The sequence below is a fragment of the Ochotona curzoniae genome, unplaced genomic scaffold (genome assembly GCF_017591425.1).
Source record: "Ochotona curzoniae isolate NIBS_2020 unplaced genomic scaffold, NIBS_Ocur_1.0 scaffold_4505, whole genome shotgun sequence".
In the NCBI taxonomy this organism is placed as follows: Eukaryota; Metazoa; Chordata; class Mammalia; order Lagomorpha; family Ochotonidae; genus Ochotona; species Ochotona curzoniae.
In genome coordinates this window covers 28,881,481-28,904,078 of record NW_024467118.1, presented here as the reverse complement: position 1 = coordinate 28,904,078, position 22,598 = coordinate 28,881,481, and the positions used below count along the sequence as shown (strand labels likewise).

General features: G+C 40.0%; 2 protein-coding genes across 3 annotated transcripts in view; both read left to right on the top strand.

Annotated features, from left to right (window-relative positions):
* The window catches only part of TXK (TXK tyrosine kinase), a 98,073-nt gene extending 97,525 nt beyond the window's left edge, over window positions 1-548 (top strand). For both annotated transcript variants that reach the window (XM_040966374.1, XM_040966377.1), the window contains one exon: window positions 321-548. In XM_040966374.1, coding sequence (XP_040822308.1) covers window positions 321-464 — 144 coding nt within the window. In that variant the 3' untranslated portion in view covers window positions 465-548. The remainder of the gene's footprint in view (window positions 1-320) is intronic.
* On the top strand, window positions 462-21,541 carry CNGA1 (cyclic nucleotide gated channel subunit alpha 1). The gene is made up of 9 exons (XM_040966369.1): window positions 462-641; window positions 7,279-7,399; window positions 8,122-8,238; window positions 9,110-9,172; window positions 11,173-11,214; window positions 11,309-11,413; window positions 12,671-12,778; window positions 13,488-13,594; window positions 19,636-21,541. The coding sequence occupies exons 2-9, from the start codon at window positions 7,293-7,295 to the stop codon at window positions 21,048-21,050; spliced, it is 2,064 nt and encodes a 687-aa protein (XP_040822303.1). The 5' UTR covers window positions 462-641; window positions 7,279-7,292; the 3' UTR covers window positions 21,051-21,541.
* Window positions 21,542-22,598: the final 1,057 nt, after the last annotated feature.

Here is a 22,598-nt window from a genome sequence, read left to right as displayed (position 1 = left end):
AAAGCTTCATCCAATTTATTTTTTGATCAAACATGGTTAAAATATGCCATTTCCCATAAGATAGACAATTGAAAGGTCAGTGAATAATAAAGTGCATGCTGCCTGTATTTTTTGATAGGTTTTGATAATTTAGTCATGCATCGTGAAAACATAAACGGTGTTTTATGATTACAACCCTGGATATAATTAGCAGTATAATTTTCATAAAGCTTACCAGGTAATATTACCTACAGTTTGTTTTCAATTTTCTTAAAAGGTGTAGCTTTGAGACCACCCCCCTTTCATTAATCTCTAACTCTCATGCATATTAATAAGTCTAGGTTCCTGCACAGGATAATGATGCTTTGGTTGCTGTTATTTTCATCCTCGTACAAATCCGCAAATCCCATACTGTCATGAAAATCCTTCTCTGTCAATGCCACGGAACTGCCACGGAATTGCTGCTTTCCCTGGGAATAAAGTAAGAAAACCAGTCATTTGTTCACATTGAAGGAAAGGGAAAAATCATCCTGTTGACTATTTAAAAGAATTGGGACCTGGATTCCGACCATGTCAAGGCTCGCAGCATATGCCTGGTTGTTTTGGATAGACCACTAAGAACTGCATCTAGAAGACACAGATTGTCACATTAGCAACCAAAGGTAAGAACCCAGGTCCGTTACAGTTATATGTTCAGTTATGCTTTCACCTCTGTTTTGATTAATCATTCGTTTTTGCTTTGTTTTCCATGTTACATGCTTTTTAGATATGTTGTTGATTGCTTGTGTTTACTGACTTCTCCGTGTTTCTGTCAGATGAGTGGAAATTCCACTAGGGTGTAATTTCAGTTAAAAATAATAGTAAATAAAAACCTAGCACTATTCTGCTAAACCAAATATCATGATAAATAAATATGACTTGATTTCTGAAAATTTTAATTCTGTTTCTAGAAATCAAACACAGTGCCTTTAGCAAATGTGTCTTTCCCTTGGGTAAGATTATGTGTGAAGACATTTCAGAAGGTTCATGGAAAAATGGAATTGAAAGATGAGTTTCTCTTCATGTAAAACATTTTTTTAAATTCCTGCATAGTTTTTTCATAATGTTCATTTTTATGATCTTTCTGTAGACACATTATAGGATCACTATCTAATTTTTTTGCAACAGAATAACTTTACCTTTCAGTTCTGCTTTTTATGAAAATTTGAAAATACACTGGTACTGAAGTCTCTTTAAATTATTTGAAAATAGAACAAATTCAATATAAATAGTTATAAAAATGACCTTCTGAGATTAAGAACTCCAACTCATGGGAACTTCTTAAGTTCCCAGTTAAGATAAGCATAAGATAAGTTAAGGTAAGCATCTTTCTAGCAACCTGTATACCTCCTTTCAAAGATGAATAGGAATTTAAGCCACTATGCCTTTTAATTCTCTGTGACAGGCAGGTAGGTACATTTTATTAGGAAAAAATTATTATCAATTACTGTCATGTTTTATTTTTTTATGAGTCTAAACTGCTGGAGGGTAGCATTTGGCATAATGGTTCAGAGACCAGTTAGGGACACCTGGATGCCATGTCGGAGCATTGGGTTTGAATCTTGGCCTTACTCCTGATTCTGGTCCTACTAATGCACATGTTAGAAAGTGGTAGGTCATGGCTTAAGTGATGGAGGCCCTGTCATCCACATGGGAGCTCTAGATTGAGTCCCCAGCTCTTCCATTCTGCCTGCCTACCTGGCTGTTGTGGGCATTTAGGAATGAATCAGTGAATAGGAGATCTCTGTTTTTCTTTGTCTCTTTCTCTGCTTTTCAATAAACAGGAATTTTTAAAAACTGAAATTGTTAAAATTACTATTCATAATGTGTACATTTTTTAAAATTTATTTATTTTTACTGGAAAAACAAGATTTGCAGAATGAAGGAGAGGCAGAGGGAAAGATTTTTCCATCCACTGATTCATTCTCCAAGTGGCCACAACAGTTGAAGCTGAGCTGATCCAAAACCTGGAGCCAGGAGCTTCTTCTGGATCTCCCATGGGGGTGCAGGGTCCCAAGGCTTTGGACCATCCTCTACTGATTTTCTAGGCCACAGGTAGGGAGCTGGATTGGAAGTGGAACAGCCAAACACAAACCACAAACCAGCACACGTATGGGATCCCTGTGCTTGCAAGGAGAGGATTTATCTACTGACCCATTTTGTTGGGCCCTTAATTACATTTTTAAATATTAGTGATTTCATCCTATATTGGAAGGTAAACATTATTAAACAAAGCTTTTAAAATGTTCCTATTATTTAAGAAGAGATAAAGCAAAGCAAAATAAAACAAACAAAAAAAAAACAACAAAAAAGTTCTTATCATTAAATATCTGACTTACAATTGGCTTTTTACATTTTGGCCTTGTAATTTATATATCTCTTAGCCAGTTTGTTTTAATTACATTTGTTCTTTCACCCAGTCAATGTCAATAAACACTACTTATCTATGTCATTGCTACATCAAGCCAGCAAACAAAAAGAGTGGGTGTGCATTATCAGGGTGTGTATGTAATTAAAAGACCTAATACTTACCTGACATCTGGTGAGGGCCTTTGACTCACACCATGACAGGTCGGGCAGACAAGGAAACATGTGAGATGTTCATGGGAAGATGGAGTAGACAGCATTCCTTTCATTAGGAACCACTCTCTCAGTAACTAAGTCACTCTTGGATCACGGCAGTAATCCAGCCTCTGGAGCAGAGCCCTTGTGACCTAATGAACCTTTAAAGCTATCAGTTTTCAATACTGTTTCAGTGGCAAATAAATTTCAATATGAGTTTTGGAGGCTACATTAAAACCATATCAATGCCAAAGGAATAAACTAACATACAAGCAAAATAGCCAATAGCTGGTGGAATCACAATGGATTTTATAGTAAAAGGAACTTTAAGCTCAACTTTCCTAAGCAGTATGAATTTCTGCAGATGTTTCATTATGGAATAGGTATGATGGTAAAAATACTCTAACATAAGAAAAACCTACTTTATCGGCCCAGCTTGATGGCCTAGTACCTGAATCCCCACCTTATCCATACTGGGATTCCACACAGGTGCCAGTTTGAGTCTTGGCTGTTCCCCTCCTCATCCAGCTCCCTGCTTGTGGCCTGGGAAAGCAGTCAAGGGTGGCCCAAAGCCTTGGGACCCTGCACCTGCATGGGAGACCTGGAGGAAGCTCCTGGCTTCTAGTTTTGGATTGGCTCAGCTCCAACTGTTGTGGCCACTTGGGGAGTGAATCATTGGATAGAAGATCTTTCTCTCTCTCTTCCTCTGTGGAAATTTGCCTTTGCAATAATAAATAAAAATTTAAAATAAACAAATCTCTTTTTAAAAAAACCCTACTTTACCATAATTCATTAATTTGTGGGATCAAATATTGAGAATTCTGAATACTTTCTGATCCACTAAAGAGGGAGAGAAATGGTAAGGGTAAACCAGGAAGTTCTCTAACCACTGTGTATTCTTTATTCTCATTCTTAATAAGTCTGACATTAATTTTAAAACAAATGTTCCTTGATGATGATGAAGGATCTTATGATGATCTAAGGTCATAACTAACTAATATAATTTTATTATAACCAATCCCTCGTGTTTATTGAGCCAGCATGTATTGACACATATTCCCAGTTCTAGATACAGGAGTTATGGTAGTGAACAAAGCAGAATTCTTGTCCTTACAATGCTTGTATTTTCAGGAATTTAAAAAAAGAGTACTTAAGCAATACTTACTTAATGGTTTTTAATAATTGGAGTTTTTTTTTAAATATTCCTGAGTTTTTTTAAAAAGATTTATTTATTTTTATTACAAAGTCAAATATACAGAGAGGAGGAGAGACAGAGAGGAAGATCTTCTGTCCAATGATTGACTCCCCAAGTGAGTGCAATGGCCGATGCTATGCCGATCCAAAGCCAGGAGCCAGGAACTTCTTCTGGGTCTCCCACACGGGTGCAGGGTCCCAAGGCATTGGGCTGTCCTCGACTACTTTCCTAGGTCACAAGCAGGGAGCTGGATGGGAAGTGGAGCTGCGGGATTAGAACCGGCGCCCATATGGGATCCCAGGCACGTTCAAGGTGAGGACTTTAGCCACTAGTCCACGCCACCAGGCCCAATAATTGGTTTTTGATTAAGATTTCAACTCTGTTTTGGATACTTTATATATTTTCTGTACATCATGATAATAATAATGATGATAAAATTCTTGTAGCTGAGAAAGTGTTGGGTTTTCCTCATATGTTGATAATAACAGAGTGGTGCTTGACAGGTGCCTGTGCTTGTCAAGGCATACATTGCAGCATGTTGGATCTGCTCTGCTGCTGTTTTTCACGGGAATTTTAGGCGGCTTATGACGCTACAAGGATAATAGTTATTTTCCTTGATAGTTTTGATTTCTCAAAGAGATCATTTGGAGGAAAGGGTTTCCAGAAAGAACATTGTCATCATGTTTTTAACTTTGTAAGAAGGTTTAGGTTGTTTCTTCTTGAGCTCTGAGATTATCTAATAATAGTATCAACTTGCATTTACATACCGCTATAGATGGTTTTCATCTGCTACCCATAGAGACTCACCATAGTAGGCAGGACAGGTGCTTTCATCTGCACTCTAGAAAAATCGGATGCACCAAGATCTCTGCCAAGGTTTCATAGCGACTTGCTGAAGAGCTGGGGTTGGACCCCGAATCCTTACTGGGCAGTGAAAAGGTGATGCTATTAGTATGTTATAACTCCTAGCGTTGGAGGCTGACTGTAAACAGCTGGTGTGTTTTAGTAGATGCCTTTAAATAGCAGCCCGCATTTGAACATGTTTTGTGTGTACAGAATCCTGGGCACAGAACCTTTGGATTCTGCACATTTGCATTTAACTGCACGTAATGACTGCTTCTATTGTATCTATGCTCGCTGGCCCTAAGTCTGACCATCTCAGAAAGACTTCTCTAGACTTTCTTTTTTTTTTTTTTTTTAAAGACTTGGTTGCTTATTTAAAAATTAGAGTTAGAGAGGGAGAGAGAGACACACACAGAGAGAGACTCTTCCATCAGCTGGGTGATTCCAGGCTGAAGCCAGGAGTTGGTGACAGGGGCCCAAGTAATGCGTTTTTCCAGGCCATAGCAGGGAGCTGGATCAGAAGTGGATCCCATATGTGTCAGGGTGCCCATATGAAATGCTGGTCCTGCATGTGGTGACTTAACTTGCACTACCACAATGCTGGCCCCTTCTCCAGGATTTCTAAAGGAGTTTGTTCAAGGATTTTCCCCTGGTGCTGATTTTAAGCAAGTGTGGAGGAGCCTCTCACTGCCCAGGTGCTCGGGGAGGCAGAGTTCAAGGGGAGGAATGAACATTCTGCACTGTGCAGCCAGACTACTCTGCCACAGGTGCTGCAGCGTACAACATTCTGCTGGTTACTGGTACTCTCAGCATAGGTAGTTGGATTTGAAGAGAGGTCTTTTGTGAGAACGTGGGTAGAAACAACCGACTGAGAGAAGCCTGAGTAGGTGGAGAAGGCAGTGCCATGGACAGCAGTTATGCCAGCATGGCATGGGCTGGAAGCTGCTGGAAAGTAGATGAAGTTTTGGCCCCACCTGTTCTACTTGTCCTTGGGAAACTGTATACCCTGGTTAAAGTTTGGGCCAGTGGTTTTCAAAATATGCTTTGTGGCTGTACTGTACCATCAGAATGAAGTAATATACCTGCTGAAAATTTCAATGACTGAATTGTATCCTTATTTACTAGAAAAGCTTTTAAAAATATTTGCTTTGAATTATGTGAAAGGTAGAGGGACATACACACACAGATGGAGAAAGAGAGGGAGAGAGAAGCTCATACCTGTTTGTTCCCTTCCCTACATGCCAGGTTGTGCCAGGCCAAGGCTAAGAGTACTGAGCTCAGTCTGGGTCTCTCAGGCTGGAAGCAGGGACCCAGCTATGTGAGCCATCATTTTTTACCTGTCAGTGCTGGAGGCCAGCTCCAGCTGAGTTCGGAGCTCAAGAATGGTGTGTGGAGTTGGCGTTTTAAGAAAGAAAAAGAGATAAAGAGAAAGGATGGACCACTATAATCTCATGATCATAATGGACAATGCAAGAAAGCTGTCCCCTTCATTTATACAGAAGAAGTCTCAAGCTTTTGCGCAGGCTTTTTACATCATGATCAAGTGGGTGTTTCCAAAGATGATTCTGCAAATTGTTTCACCCTAAGGCAGAGCATTATCCATCCTGACCCTACAGACAGGAATTACTCAGTTGGCAGGACATATTAATTAGTAACACACTCCTACTACTTTTCTCATTCTACAGCTTATCCGTTATAGGAGAAAATATATCACAGAGGGAAAAATATGAAGATCAGAAACAAAAAACTTTAAGCATAAACTCCTATTACAAACACAGGCTTAGCAACCCTTAATTAGTTTGAAAGCATGTTTTGCGATGTTAGTACACACATTCTTGAGCCCTTCCAGCCAAAGGATCACGGGAGTTGCTGAGACAGCAAAAATTGTTAAAGGCCTTCTCACCAAGACATTATCAGTAACATTAGCTCCGAAGCTCACATCAGTTGCAAAAACCATCTCAAAGTGGCAAACAACAATGCCTCAATAGATTACAGAATTCTTGGCGGGGTGGCTGTGTGTCCATGCAAAAAGGGGGTGAAATTGCATTGAGGTAGTTGGAGAGACATCTGTCAGGCCTTGCCGCACATCTGGAAGCCCCTCCTGGCCTTGCCAGCAGGAGAGCTGTTCTCTTCATACCTTCATGTCATCCACACCCACTACACGGCCCCAGCATCTCAGCATGTGCATTAGCAGGAAACCAGTTAGGAGTGGAGCTGGGAGCCAGGTACCCCAAGCCATATTTTTACCTTTTATGTGAGGTACCTGCCTTTCAACATAAAACCCATGTAACACCCCAGGATGCCATGTGTTTGAACACTTGGACTGATTGCAAATTACACACATTTTAGTATTCTTTGTTTGATGTTAAGAAGATTTATTGTCGTTTTGTTATACACATAGAGTATCAGAATATTTCCAACCTTGGGCAAATACAAAAGGGCAAAACAAGCTTCATAGCTCTGTCATTCTATAATTAAAGAAAGCACACAAAAAACTGGTCAATGGAAGTTAAGGCAATAGTTCATGTCTGTACTTTGCTAACGAGTAATTGGAATTGAGTGTTACTACAGCTTGAAAAGAATGGTAGAGTGAAACTTTTGGCGATAAATGTAAATATATAAGAATAATCTTTCTACTATTAAGACTTCTTTCTCCTCAGGCACTAAACTAACCATGAAGACAAGTATTATCAAGACACGGCACTCCTTTGTAAACATTCCCAATGTGATTGTTCCAGATATTGAAAAGGAAATAAGGAGGATGGAAAATGGAGCATGCAGGTAAATCTCTGTGTTTGCAATGTGATCTGAAGGTGTTTAATTAACTGTGCCTATTTCCATTTATAATTTATGATTTTGAACTCTGTAGTAAGCTTGAGTGAATTTATATACATGGAACAGCCTAACAATAATGGATATAGATATTACTGTTATTGCTTTAGAGGTACCTCCTAGGCATCTTTTCCAAACACTATTGACTTGCTGTCAAAGCCATTACTCATTTAATATTTCAAATGTAAAGGGATGACATTGTGACAGATAAATGTGGAAAAGTACGTAAGATTCAGAATGCTAATGATATGATATAAAAATGTAATTTAAACTGGTTACCCTATAGAGAGAATATATGCAAACATGATTGAATTTCTTTTTAGTAGAAGGAAACATTAGGAAGTAAATTTTTTTGTAAACTTCCACTGTCATACAACTGAAAAACTCAGATATCATACTTCTTGTTAATGTCATATTAACATCCATCAATAAAAATGTGTCAATCTGAGAATATAGTTGATTAGATAATATATTTTGCTAAAATATGCTTGTGCTGTATGTAATTTTGTGTATTCTGTGTTGTTCCCAACTCCCTGCAGTTAAATATAGCAACTGGGTTAGTTGGAGAGGGAGGAGAGATGAGGCAGTGGCGCCTGTAGTGAACACGACTACCCCTCCGTAATGGTAGGAAGCGTTGTTCTGATTCCTGTCTGCCTCCTATTGGACCATAGCTCCTTTTCTGATGACGATGACAGTGCCTCTATATCGGAAGAGTCGGAAAATGAAAGTCCCCACGCAAGGGGTACTTTTAGAACCAATTCACATGGGAAGGAAGGACCCTCACAGAGGTGAGTGGTACGATCCAGCTCCAAGAACTTGCTCTTAAACTATTATTCAGATGTGAGGGCTTCTCCTTCCGCAGGCTGCACTATGCAAAACCTCAGGTGTAACTTGCTATCCATATTCCCTACCCAGCATTCTCCCTGCGGACTCATGCCTGTTCTATAACAACTCTTATGCCCCCGTTCTCTATTTTCCCTGTTTTAGTCTGACCCTTCTTTCAGGGTCCCGAAGCAATTAGGATCCCAAAAGAATAATTAGCACTCATTCGCTTAAAGTACTTTATCCCACGTGATCCTATTTCCAGGAAATAGGACACTGGAATGAATTGCTAGAAAAGAAGAGCTAACGATTTTCAGTGGGAAATGAAGAAGTTATGGAAGTTCCAGGCACGGGGCTCTGGAGGGGTAGAGGAGTGTGGCACTGTGTGGGTCACCGGCTCTCATCCTATGGGACATACTCATTGTTGATTTGCTTCCGTCTCACTCCATCACCTGTTTTTTTCCCCCTCCTTCTCACTGACTACCTCCAGCTTTCCTACTGTTTTTATTTATCTTTTCTTATGTTCTTATCCTCCCTCATAGTCTTAAGTCTCTTGGGGTGGAGGGGTGGAGTTAATACACCCAATGTTGTTCTCTCTAGACCCAGATGGATGCTAAGTGTGAACACTGCCCAATGGGCATTTACTAATCACTCAGATTTAAGGCACTGGTATTCAGCTGCTTGTGATTCTTGGGGGAATGTGCATTTTCAAAAATTATATAAACAGTTTTACTAATAAATAGAGACTGGAAAAGAATCTGTTCTTTAAAGCTACTTACTGTGGGTGATCCACAGATGGTGACTGTTGAGATTTCATGCGTTGTTTCTCATTCTCAGGAAGCAGTACTTGCCTGGCACCATGGCACTTTTCAATGTTAACAACAGCAGCAATAAGGATCAGTAAGTATATTTAGAACAGAAAGCTGAAGATTTATTAAAAAAAAAAAAAGACCATTGAAAATGTTGGAATATATATATAAACCTGTTATGGAACAAAATATCTGATTTTCAAAAAGTTCATGGAAACCACATATCATAAATTATATAAGTGATTTTCAAAAATTTTTATTCCAAGATAAGCTGATGTTTTGATTCTATTTTACATGAATGGTTTGGAGTATGCACATCTTTTTTTTTTTTTTTTTTGAAACTCAATAGCAATGATATCCTGTGATTTTTTTTAAATAGATGAAGAAAGCAGTTAAAGGAGTTAGAAGTTTTAGGGTGACTGGTCTGACCCAGCGTGTTTTAATTCAGGTTCCCTGAGATGGTGGCTTGCGTGCAGAGGTTATTGGGAATGCTCCAGGGACAATTTCTGGAAAGGAGTTGGAGGCAGGATTGGGTGGGGAATGGAATGGATGTACCATGTCAGGTTTCAGAGCTTATAGTAAGTACAGGTTTCAGAGTTTCCCCCTAAACAAGCTAGCAGGTCTGGGCCTTTGTGCTCGTGCATAGTTGGATAAGAGTGGGTCTTACAAAGTGGGGTAGTTTCCTTAAGCCAAGGCCAGCGAGAGATGAGGGATTCTGTCCCCCAGCCCATCCACACAGGGCATTACTCAGATCTACTTTTTTCATGTGGAAACACCGCTGTGTGTGTGAAACACCTCCTCCAGGAGTGCAATGCCAAGTCCCGCCTGCCTGCCAGTCTTACCTCCCACTTCTTGACAAAGGATCTCAATTCTGTGGGGTCATTCTCATGCACTAATTCCATTTGCACTTAAAACTTCTACCCGATGGGTCCGGCGTGGTGGCTCAAGTGGTTAAGGTCCTCGCCTTGAACACCCGGGGTCCCATATGGGCGCCGGTTCTAATCCCGGCAGCCCTGCTTCCCTTCCAGCTCCCTGCCTGTGGCCCGGGAGAGCAGTAGAGGACGACCTAAAGCTTTGGGACCCTGCACTGGCGTGAGAGATCCGGAAGAGGCTCCTGGCCGTTGCGCTCACTTGGGGAGTGAATCATTGGACGGAAGATCTCTCCTCTCTGTATATCCGCCTTTCCAATAAAAAAATAAAAATAAAAATAAATCTTTAAAAAAACAAACAAACTTCTACCTGTTTAGCATCCTTTCTCTTCTCAAACTTGAGAGGTCTGGGTTCAGACCTGCCAATGTCTCTCTTCAGCAGCCCTCTCTTGACTAACCTAGTGGCAATGAGATGTTTGTTCATTCATTCCTGAATCATAGATTTTTCTTCAGACTTTTTAGCTGGTCAGGGCAAGGTATTGTAACTGTAGGTCTGGCTAACTGTAAACTCCAGTCTTTGTATAGAGTAGAAAAAGATTTCTGTAGAAAAAAGTCTTTAATCATGCAGTCTCCTCCCAAGAAGAAGCTGTGTATAGGAAAAGGTGGTCTCGAATGTACTGAACAATTCTAGTATGGACATTGGGATTCTAATTACAATATCTTGAACTTTTTGACTACTCCCCCAAATTTTCTTTAGTCAGGACTGTTTCCTGAAGAAAAGATTGATTCCATTTTCTTGACATTCTTGATGCTTTTATTCAAAGATAAACTTAAATGAGATCAAGAATTTAAACCTAAGTGACGATTTTTTTATACATTGGCATTTCAGAATCATACTGTCTGGGACTCATGCTGATGAAGTTTCCCTCCATGGGCTTATGCTTTTATTTTACTCCAGTTTTTTCAGTTTTCCACATTTATTAACCCAGGTGTTTTTTTTTTTAATTTTTTTTTTAATTTTTTTTTTGGTTTTGTTTGTTTTGCTAACTGGTTAGTTGTAGAGTTTGGGCAGAAATCGCCACTAGGAGATGAGATTACTGAGTTCTAAGTACTGGGGCATATCTTTGAATGCAAAGCTGAGGATTCTTGCTCAGTGGAAAGTAAATAAGAATGAAAGTCAGAGTGGAATGTGCTCGTGTGACAGATACTGTTTCTTCTCTAGAGAACAAAAAGAGAAGAAGAAAAAGAAGAAAGAAAAGAAAACGTGAGTTAGACGTTGGCATGAATGATCTCTTGTTTTTCTGCTTGTACTATTTTCATCTTACCATATTTTAATATTAAATACTCAACTTTTTCAGCAAATCAGATGATAAAAATGCAAACAAAAAGGCTTCAGAGAAGAAGAATAAGAAGGAAAAGGAGAAGAAAACCAAAGAGGAGAAAAACAAAGATAAGAAAGAAGAGTTAAGTGTTTTCACTGGCATTCCAATTAGAAATGAGTTGGTGATGAGTTTCAGTTGCAAGCATAATGTCTTATAAAGTATGCAGAAGCTTTATTATAATGAAGACTTGTAGAGACTAAATATTTTTAAACATTTGAAAATAGATATTTAGTGGCCAATGTTTAGCCTGCAGGTTAATAAACTGGTTAAGATGTCCATGTTTCACATGGGAGTCCCTGGACTTGAGTCCTGGCTTTCCTTCTGATCCCAGCTTTCTGCTGAGGCAGACCCTGAAGCTAACATGACAGCTCAAGAAACTGTTCCTGCCATCTGTGAGAGACATGGCTTAGGCTCCCAGCTCCTGAGTTGGGCTGGTCCATGCTTGGACACTGTGGGCATTTGGAAAGTGCTGGCAGATAGGAGCACTCAATTATTTGCTGTGCCTCTCAAATAAGAAAAGCAAACAAATATAAAAATAAACATTTAGATGAGTTCTTACTAAATGTGTCAACTGAAATTTTGTTCTGATTTTCCTAAAATCAATATTTTCACTGGTATGGCTGACTTTCCACCCACCCTAAGGATTGATGAAGGAAAAAATTACCCCTTGGAAATAGATTCCAAGGAAAATCAAATTCCTGGAATCTTTAGTACTAATTTTTAAAAGCTGAAATAAAATTTGATGACTCCTTTAGCTGATTAGCATACCCCACCTTTTCTATATGGTTTGTGCCTCTGTTCCAGGGTTCTTTTTTTAATAATAGAAATTTTATGAGAAGTTCTCCAAAGTAAAGAAGGCTCACTATAAAAGGCATGCTTACTATTGAGAGCTACAGATGGGAAAGAAGCCACAAGTTCTCCCTCACACTGTAGTACGTGGCTACTTTGTACCTGAAAGTAGATGACAAAATCATTGCTCTCCTATAGCCCACGACCTTTTAAAGGGTCTGTGGAATAGCTATAGCTTCCCATGATCTAAGCCGCTATCCCATCTGGGTGGGACACAGAAGCGACTGCTGTATTGCACAATCAAGCACCTACATAAGAGTTCAACACATAGTTTAATGTAAGACTGGTCAGTTTATTCTCTGCCCACCTTAGCTGACCAATGTCTTATGATTCATGTACTTCTGCCAAGCTGATCTCCCCACTACAGGGTGAGCTTCTGCGGTTGACTTCTATATCAATTGTTGGTAACAGGCATCATCATATATGACATGATCAAAGAAATACTTTTGTTTCTTGGTAACCTTCTCTGTTATCTCTAATCGTTGCTAGGGAAAAGAAAGAAGTCATGATTATTGATCCCTCGGGAAACATGTATTACAACTGGCTGTTTTGCATCACCTTACCTGTGATGTACAACTGGACTATGATTATTGCAAGGTATCTGTATTGTGGCTATCCCCCAACTTCTAGTTTCCAGGTTACTAAACATATTGAACTGTGAACTGTAGTGTTTCAAAACACACCTCATTTCTCTACCACAGATTATAAAGAAAAGCTAATATTCCCAATATGCTTTCTTTCGACCAGGAGTTCTCTGAGTGCTTGAATTTTCAGTATTGTGATGAAGAGGAGTGTGGGGAAAGACATTAAAGGTTTTTATTGCTCATATAATTAGAATGTTAGCAGAAACTTTGTGTTTTATTTGGCCTTCAAGAAACACAAAGTTAATAATGTTAGGGGAAAAAAAATCAAGGATTGGTGTCTTCTGGATGGTAAACATCTCAGTTATCAACACCCAGTGCAATTTCCTGTTCTGGGTAGAGCTAGTCAATGTAAACCTGGTAGTTAAAAATGTATTCCACCCAACATATTCTGGTTTGAGCTCATGGCTGCTTATTCTTAGTTCATGTTTTTACGAAGCCAGCTAGTATAACGGGAAAGAACATTGGAATTCAGAAGTATTTGAAAATAAAATCCAGCTGCTCAGGAAAACATCTGGGAAAACCAAGGTTGATTGAATGAATTCTGATGGTCAATCCCTGGCCTTAGTGTGTTATACTTCTCGTCTGATCAATGTTATACCAAGAAGACTTTTAGTTAAATTGGTTCCACTTGCATTTTATGCATTCAACTTTCTCTTTTACAGAGCATGTTTTGATGAACTTCAATCTGATTACCTAGAATATTGGCTCATTTGTGACTACGTATCAGATATAGTCTATCTTGTTGACATGTTTGTACGAACGAGGACAGGTAAATGTGTTCAGTTTTGCTATCTTAAAATTTCATGCTTTATCTGTATCACACAGTTAGAAATTCCCAGAGCTAAGCGATTTTCACAATAAATGCACAGAAAACCACTCACAGGCCTGGCCACACCACACTCATTCAGAAGCATGTTACTAAGCAACCTCGTGAGTGTGGGTTGGTTTGCCTCCTTTTTCCTGATTGCTAGACTCATGCTGGGTGACAGGAATAGAAAGTGCAAGAATATTCTGCCAGCGCTGTGGGGAAAGGAGAATTGCTGCCTTTTAGGAAGATACCTTAAAGAAGCCCTGGGAAAAGTATCATTGTACCCAGCAGAGCCACATTAGAAATTGTGCAAGAAAACAGCCTTCAGTCGATTTTGTGCTTTCTGACAGGGCATCATGAACCAAGGAGAAGCATTTGATAGCATCCTATTTGAGGTGTTTTTGTTAAGTAGGTATAAGCTCATTGTTTTTACAGTGGCAACTAAACTAATACACACAAAGTGGAAACTTTGTTCTTTTCTTTTAAAAATACATTTTATTTAATCTAGTGTTTCCAAGATATTATTTCAGCATATTATCATACAAAATTATTGATAAGTTTTAAATGATTTTTAATGTATTATTATAATGAGAACAGATTTCATGTATTACATAGGTAAAATTTTAACAAAATAACCTAAACTCTTTCTCTCCTTATTCCCCTCTTTATTTCCTCTCTTTTTTTGCTTCGTTACTTTTTACAAAAATGTAATTTCAATCTATTCTGTAATCACAGGCTTAATGCACCACTGACCATAACATTCAGTAGGTAAAAACAGAAAAACCACAGTTCAACAGGAATTTGAAAATTGTCTGTTCAAGTCCTTTGTTCACTTTTTAACTGAGCTGCTTATTTCCTTGTTGAATTAGTTGAGTTCTTTATTAATCCTGGGTATTAATCCTTTATCAGTTGTATGGTGTGCAAATATTTTGTCCCATCTGTATCCTTCATTTTGTTTAGTGTTTACTCTGCAGAAATTTCTGAGCTTGATGTAATCCCATTTGTTTTTGCTTTAGTTGCCTGTGCTTCTAGGGTCCTTTATAAGAAATATTTGCCTATGCTAGTGTCTTACACAGCTTGCCTCATGTTTTCTTCTAGTAATTTATTGGTATCAGGTTGTAGATTTAGAGTTAACACAGTGAGTTAATTTTCACGTAAGGTACAAGACAGGGATCTCGTTTCATGGTTCTACATATGTAGATCTAATTTTCCCAGCACCATTTGTTGATGAGACTTTCCACTTTACAGAACACCACAGGCAGAGGCTTAATCTGTTGTACCACAGCTCTGGCTCCAACATTTATTTTAAATAACTGGGTAATGTAGCTTTGGGTATATGAACGTTTACTGGAGTTGCATCTTCCTGGTGAATTGACCCATCAATCATTATGTAATAACCTTCTTTGTCACTTTTGTCAGTTTTTATCTTAAAATCAATTTTGTTAAATGTTGGAATAATAAGGCTCACTTAAAATTTCCATTTACATGGAGTATCTTTCTCCATTCTTTCATTTTAAGTCTGTGTGTGTCTTTGTTCGTGAGATGTGTTTCTTCTAGGTAGCATGTAGATGGGTCTTGCTTTTGAAATTCATTTAGTTAATCTGTGTCTTAATTAGATAATTTATTGCTTTTCATTCAGTTATTATTGCTGAGTCATGACTTAGTTGTACCATCTTCCCATAAATATTCCTGTTGTTAGTTTGGATATCCTTGGTGCTTCATTAGGAAATTTTCTGCCTTCACTTTCCTTATGCTGGTTTTCGGCTGTTTCTGTGTGTATCACATCACTAAGTATAATGACAAATTGTTTCAATTTTTGTTTTGAAGGTCTTTATCTCACCTTCATTTATAAATGGGAGCTTTGTAGGATACATTAGTTGGGGTTTAGAGCTCTTTCCTTTAAGGACTTGGGCTATAGCTCTGTTCTCTCCTTGCCTGGAGGGTTTCCGATTAGAAATCTGCTGTCAGTCTAACTAGATGTACTCTAAAGGTGATCTTTTATTTTTTATTGCCATTTTAGCATCTTTTCTGAGAGTTTCACCTTTGATAGTTTGAATAGAATATTTCATGGTAAAGATCTGTGATAGTGTCTATTTGGAATTCTGTGTGCTTCCTGTACTTGGATATCTGTATCTTTTTCCAGACTTGGAAAATTTTCTGCTATTATTTTATGAATAAATATTCTAAGTCCTTCTGCTTTTCCTTCAGGAATGCCAAAGATACCTATGGTTTTTTGTTGTTGTCTGATGATATCTTGCAGAATCCAAACACTGTTTTCATTTTTTTCCTCCTCCACCACTACTACTTCTGTACTTCTCCTCCTCTCCTTCTTTCTTCTTCTTCTCTTGTGCAACTGTGATAGTTCAAAAGCCTTCTACTCCAACTCAAATTTTCCTTGTCCTCATCCAGTCTGTTGTTCAGGGTTTCCTCTGTATATTTTATTTGATATATTGAATTCTGCATTTCTAATACTTTGGTTTGATTGCTCTTTAACATTTCTGTTTTCCAACAAAATTTCTCACCAGTGCTGTTCATAGAGTTTCTTCATTCATGTAACTGCTTCTCGATGTTTTTGAGTAATTTAACAATCAATCCTTTGGGATGTCATATTGTCCTGCTTGTTCATATTTCTTTTATTGCTATAACTGGTATGCTAGAGAACCATGTGAAGTCTTTTTTCTTGGGAATGTGCCCCTAGACACAATACGATGCCTGCACCTTCAGGGGATATCCAAATATATATGCTGGTGGAACCCAGAGCTCTGGTCAGGGTTTGTGGGTGGGACAATGGTCCAGGTAACTCCCCAAATAGGGTGGTAACTCTCCTCTGTAGTCTGTGGGGGAGAGATGATTACGTGGTTGCATGGTTACTGTCTCTGCCTTTCTCTGTGCCAAGGTGAACCTCTCTCTGCCTACTTACCTGTACCTTCCATGCAGGCACATGAACTACACAAAGAACCCATGCACTCTTTAGTGTAAGCACGGAGTCCCAGCCTACAGCACAGTCCCAGGGTTGCCACAGTCCCAGACAATAGTGGAGCTGCTCTCTGCCTTGAGAATCTCTCCATCCAAATGGATTTGCTCCATCCCTGAGCTAGGCACTTTATTGGAGATAGAGGAGAAGGACGTGTGCCCCCCATTCTCAGAGTTAAGTGGGAACTGTGCCCCACCCCCTGCCAGCTTGTCTGCCAGACTCAAAGTCAGCAGGGACCACAGATTTCTCTGCCCCCACTCTGCCCTTCCGCCATGAAATCATCCACTTGCGGTCAGTCAGTGGGACCCACAAGTCTCTCCCTGAGGTAGGAGCACCAGTGAAGCACAGCTGCGTAATCCTCTCGCCCCACTCTGGAAAGATGTCCTTCCTGCCAGCCTTTGGATGCTGGAGTCGCTGGTGGTGCCTCATGAGCTACTGCTTGTGTGCACAGTCCTGGCTGCTCTGTGGTCTCTCTTCTTACTGTAGATTTTTGCTGGAAACTTCTCTCCAGCCATCTTCGAGGAGCACAGATCCTCTCATTTGCCTGGTATGTTCTCATGATCAATAGCAGCATGTCTTTTCTCTACTCAGTCATCTTGGAATCCTCCTGCCAACCCCCCCCCACCCCCCCGCCGCCTGCCCAGAGTAGAGAAACTTTGGAGAATCCTTGTATGAAATCTTAACTTTTTGTAAACATTGATCCCTGGAGAAATGGTCCACCTGCAATGTCTGATGTTCAGTTCTGGTAGCTAGCAAGCCTAGGAGGAGGGGGAGCACATACTTCCCCTAACATCATGTATTTGAGCATTAAAACTCTTAAGTCCAAAACTTGAGACCCATTGTGACAGTGTAGAAAGGAATTTTCCAGGTGAGTAACAAAAAGACTGAGGTCAAGAATTAGAGTTGAAAATGCAGCCTCAGAGGGCAGTTATACTTAAATGAAAAGGGGAAGGCACGGGTAAGAAACACAGCAGGGCAGGTACCCACAAACTGAGGGTAGGGTTGATTTTCTGAAAGAGCAGTGTGAGTTATTAGGCTGATGCAACCAAGATGTATAAGCTCACAATAGATTCCCTGCCACAGGAATGTGGTGGAGGGTTAAGTGCTACACATCAAGCAATTCTGTAACATCGGTTCAGTATCCTACAATGTAACTCAGTTCTGACACTAACCTGAGTTAATCCAGACTCTGAAAGTTAAGAATTCATTCGCCCAAGGCCATTCTTCACTTCAGATGTCAAACATAAGCCCCAGACTGTCAACTGTGCTCCTGTATGTGTATAAATCAGTAGTCCCAGAATCTCTGTCTCAGGTTACATAATTTGCTAGCATGGCTCACAGCACTCAGGAAAACACATATTTCTTGATTATTATAGAATATAGAGGAAGACCCAGAGGAGGAGATACACTGGACAAAGTACAAAAGGGTCACAGGAATAGGAGCTTGGGCCCGGCACCATGGCCTAGTGGCTAAAGTCCTTGCCTTGCAAGTGCTGGGATCCTGTATGGTTACCGGTTCTAATCCCAGCGGCCCCACTTCCCATCCAGCTCCCTGCTTCAGGCCTGGGAAAGCAGACAAGGACAGCACAAAGCCTTGGGATCCTGTACCTGCCTGGGGAACCCAGAAGAAGCTCCTGGCTCCTAGCTTCGGATTGGCTCAGCTCCAGCTGTTGCGGTCACTTGGGGAGTGAATCATTGGACAGAAGATCATCCTCTCTGTTTTTCCTCCTCTCTGTATGTCTGACTTTGTAATGGAAATAAATAAATCTTAAGAAAAGAAAGAACAGGAGCTTACGTTCCTGTGTATTTAGGGTACATAGCACCTGGCATGTGGGTGTGTTCTTCAACCTAGAGGCTCTCCTGGTCCCATAGATCAGGGATTTTTATAGATGGCTTAACTTGTAGGCATTGCAAAATCTTTTTTTTTTTTTTTTAAAGAAAGACTTATTTATTTCTATTGGGAAGGTAGATTTACAGAGAGAAGGAGAGACAGAAAGATCTTCCATCTGCTGGTTCACTCCACAAGTAGCCACAAAAGCCTGAGCTGATCTAAAGCTAGGAGCCAGGAGTTTCTCCAGGTCTCCACGAGGGTGCAGGGGCCACAGGTTGTGGGCTGTCTTTGACTACTCTCCCAGGCCACAAACAGGGAGTTGGATGGGAAGTGGGGCAGCTGGGACATAAGAGTACACTCACCTGGGGTTCCAGTGCATGTGAGGTAAAGATTTAGCTACTAGGCCATCTTGCCAGGACTGCATTATAGAATCTTGAATTAATATCCAGCCCTGCGTTCCTTCTTGGAGGATATGGGATGCAGGTAAGGATTGACTGAAGTTTCCACGTGTGTAAGCATGGCTTCATCTTCCTAACATTAGCCTCTATTCAGGAGTTCAACAGTTCAAGAGTGGCCTCACTGGAACAAAAGACATTCTTACAGTCTAGAAAGTTGTGAGGGATTAGGAGATCTGTGTCAGGAAGTAGGATCAAATGTCAAACATCAGAACATAATTCTTGGGAAATTATGAAGATTTTAAGAGCTCTGTGCCAGAAAATTAGGACAAAGCATACACACACACACACACACACACACACACACACACACACACACACACACACACACAGATGGGGTAAGGAACAAAGCATACACACACACCACACACACACAGATGTATATATAGTGTTAGGGTTGTATTACAGTGTCACATGAACATTATTCATCAGAGGAATTGCTTTACCTCTCTGGTGATGCTGGATGTAGATTTGTAGACACATGAACAATTAAAAGGTAAATATATTTATATACAATCTTTTGGTTTTGCACTTAAAAAGTTCTACTTTTTATTTCTACAACAGAATGTTTTTCAGTCGTATATTGATTGTTACGCATGTCTTATCACACTGCTAAAGGCATACGTATTGAAAATGGTTCTTGGTTTGAACTCAATAAATTTAGTTGTGAATTACTTTAGGAAAATTCACAGTGACGTTGTAGAGAGACAATATTAGATTGATTTTTTTCTTTTTGTTTTAGGCTACCTAGAACAAGGACTGTTGGTGAAGGAAGAACATAAACTCATAGAAAAATACAAATCAGATTTGCAATTTAAACTTGATGCTGTGTCAATGATACCAACCGATCTGCTGTATTTTAAGTTGGGGTGGAACTATCCAGAAATCAGACTAAATCGGCTCTTAAGGATCTCTCGTATGTTTGAGTTCTTCCAGAGAACAGAAACAAGGACCAATTACCCAAACATCTTCAGGATCTCCAACCTTGTCATGTATATTGTCATCATTATTCACTGGAATGCATGTGTGTACTACTCTATTTCAAAAGCTATTGGATTTGGAAATGATGCATGGGTCTACCCTGATGTTAATGATCCCGAATTTGGTCGTTTGGCTAGAAAGTATGTCTACAGTCTTTACTGGTCTACACTAACTTTGACTACCATTGGGGAGACACCACCCCCTGTTCTGGATTCTGAGTATGTTTTTGTGGTGGTTGATTTCTTAATTGGAGTGTTAATTTTTGCTACCATTGTTGGTAACATAGGGTCTATGATTTCTAACATGAATGCAGCTAGGGCAGAATTTCAAGCAAGAGTTGATGCTATCAAGCAATACATGCATTTCCGAAATGTAAGCAAAGACATGGAAAAGAGAGTAATTAAGTGGTTTGACTACCTGTGGACTAACAAAAAAACCGTTGATGAGAAAGAAGTCTTGAAGTATCTACCTGATAAACTAAGAGCAGAAATCGCCATCAATGTTCACCTCGACACGTTAAAAAAGGTGCGTATTTTTGCTGACTGTGAAGCTGGTCTATTGGTGGAGTTGGTCTTGAAACTACAACCCCAAGTCTATAGCCCTGGAGATTATATTTGCAAGAAAGGGGATATTGGACGAGAAATGTACATCATCAAAGAAGGCAAACTCGCTGTGGTGGCAGATGATGGAATCACTCAGTTTGTGGTGCTGAGTGATGGCAGCTACTTTGGTGAGATCAGCATTCTTAACATTAAAGGCAGCAAAGCTGGCAATCGAAGAACAGCCAATATTAAAAGCATTGGCTACTCAGACCTGTTTTGCCTCTCAAAAGATGACCTCATGGAAGCTCTAACTGAGTACCCAGACGCCAAAACTATGCTGGAAGAGAAAGGGAAGCAAATTCTAATGAAAGATGGTCTGCTGGATCTGAATATTGCCAATGCTGGTAGTGATCCCAAAGATCTTGAAGAAAAAGTCGCTCAAATGGAGGGCTCGGTAGATCTTATGCAGACAAGGTTTGCTCGGATCCTGGCGGAGTATGAGTCTATGCAGCGGAAACTGAAGCAAAGGTTGACGAAAGTGGAGAACTTTCTGAAACCTCTTATTGACACAGAATTTTCATCTCTTGAGAGAGCTGGAGTAGAAAGTGGACCTATTGACTCCACACAGGATTGAGAGTTTGTCATTAATCATGTGACTAAGGGCTACTGTGGTTAGAAAGGAGATACTCAGCTGGGAATTTTTTTCAAAAGGAACACGTGTTTTGGTGCACAGCACAAAGTCTACATACTCTTTGTGGGGGTACCAGAATGAAAGAAGGGTATTACTGTGCAATTTTTCATAGTGAATATGGCAAAGATATAAAGTGATGAACCTGTCAGTATCAGAATCTCTCAGTTTTTACAAAAGTATCTATGTTCCTTGTACGCAATCATCTTGGCAAAAGCAAGCAAGTATATCTCACTTTGATGCCATTTGCATTCAGACTAACGGGGAGCTATCATGTACTTCATTTTTGGATGCAATTAAAAAAATTGGAATGCAATAAAGCAAACATGATTATGCAACTATTTCAAATACGATTCATTTGATTACTTAGTAGGGGGTTCAAGACCCTGTAGAGCTTCATGGTCACTTAAGGACATAAACATTGTTTTGCTCTACAACTCAGGAAAAGCAGTTGGGAGAAACATCTTCCTGATGAAAGTCTGATGAGTCAAACTTTATGACTATAAACAAACACATAGATTGAAGTGACTAACATTGAATGCTTAAAAAGTACAAAAAGTTGTGGAGTCGTTTATGTTTAAATTCTCCGATTATTAAAGTCTGACACCAGTGAGCCTGTCTTGCCTCTGCTTGCCCTGCAGTAAGAAAAAGAGATAAGGTGATGGGCCTGGTGGGATGGCCTAGTGGCTACATCCTCCCCTTGCATGTGCTGGGATCCCCTATGGGCATCGGTTCATGTGATGGCTGCTCCACTTCCCATCCTGCTCCCTGCTTATGGCCCAGGAAAGCAGTTGAGAAGCCCAAAGCCTTGGGACTCTGCACCCGTGTGGGAGACCTGAAAGAAGCTTCTACCTCCTTGCTTCGGATTGTCTCAGTTGGAACCATTGCAGCCAGTTGGAGAGCATAACAGCGGATGGAAGATGTTTCTGTCTTTAAAAATATTTGCCTTTCCAACAAAAAGAAATACATCTTAAAAAAGGAATAAGGTAGAAAATGGATGGGCAATTCCATGGGAAATTGTAATAATGTAAGAAAAGGAGACTTGAAACTGGTGTGGAACAGTGTGAGTAGTCCCTGGGACTTGTGAAAATGCAGTATCGCAGCCTAATGGTGTCAGATGCTGCACGTTAGCGAGACTCCTGAGTGATTCATACACATAAGAAGATTTTTTTAAAGAGATTTATTTATTTTTATTGGAAAGGCAGATTTAGAGAGAGGAGAGACAGAGAAAGATCTTCCGTCTGTGGGTTCACTCCCCAGATGACCACAATGGGCAGAGCCGAGCCAATCTTAAGCCAGTTGATTTCTCTGTGTCTCTCATATGGGTGCAGGGTTCCAAGGTTTTGGTCCATCCTCCACTGCTTGCTCAGGCTTCAAGGAGGGTACTGGATGGGAAGTGGTGCAACTGGTACATGAGCTGGTGCCTGTATGGCGTCCTGGTGCCAATGGTGGAGTATTAGCCAGTTGAGGCATCATGCCAGCCCCTCACTCCCA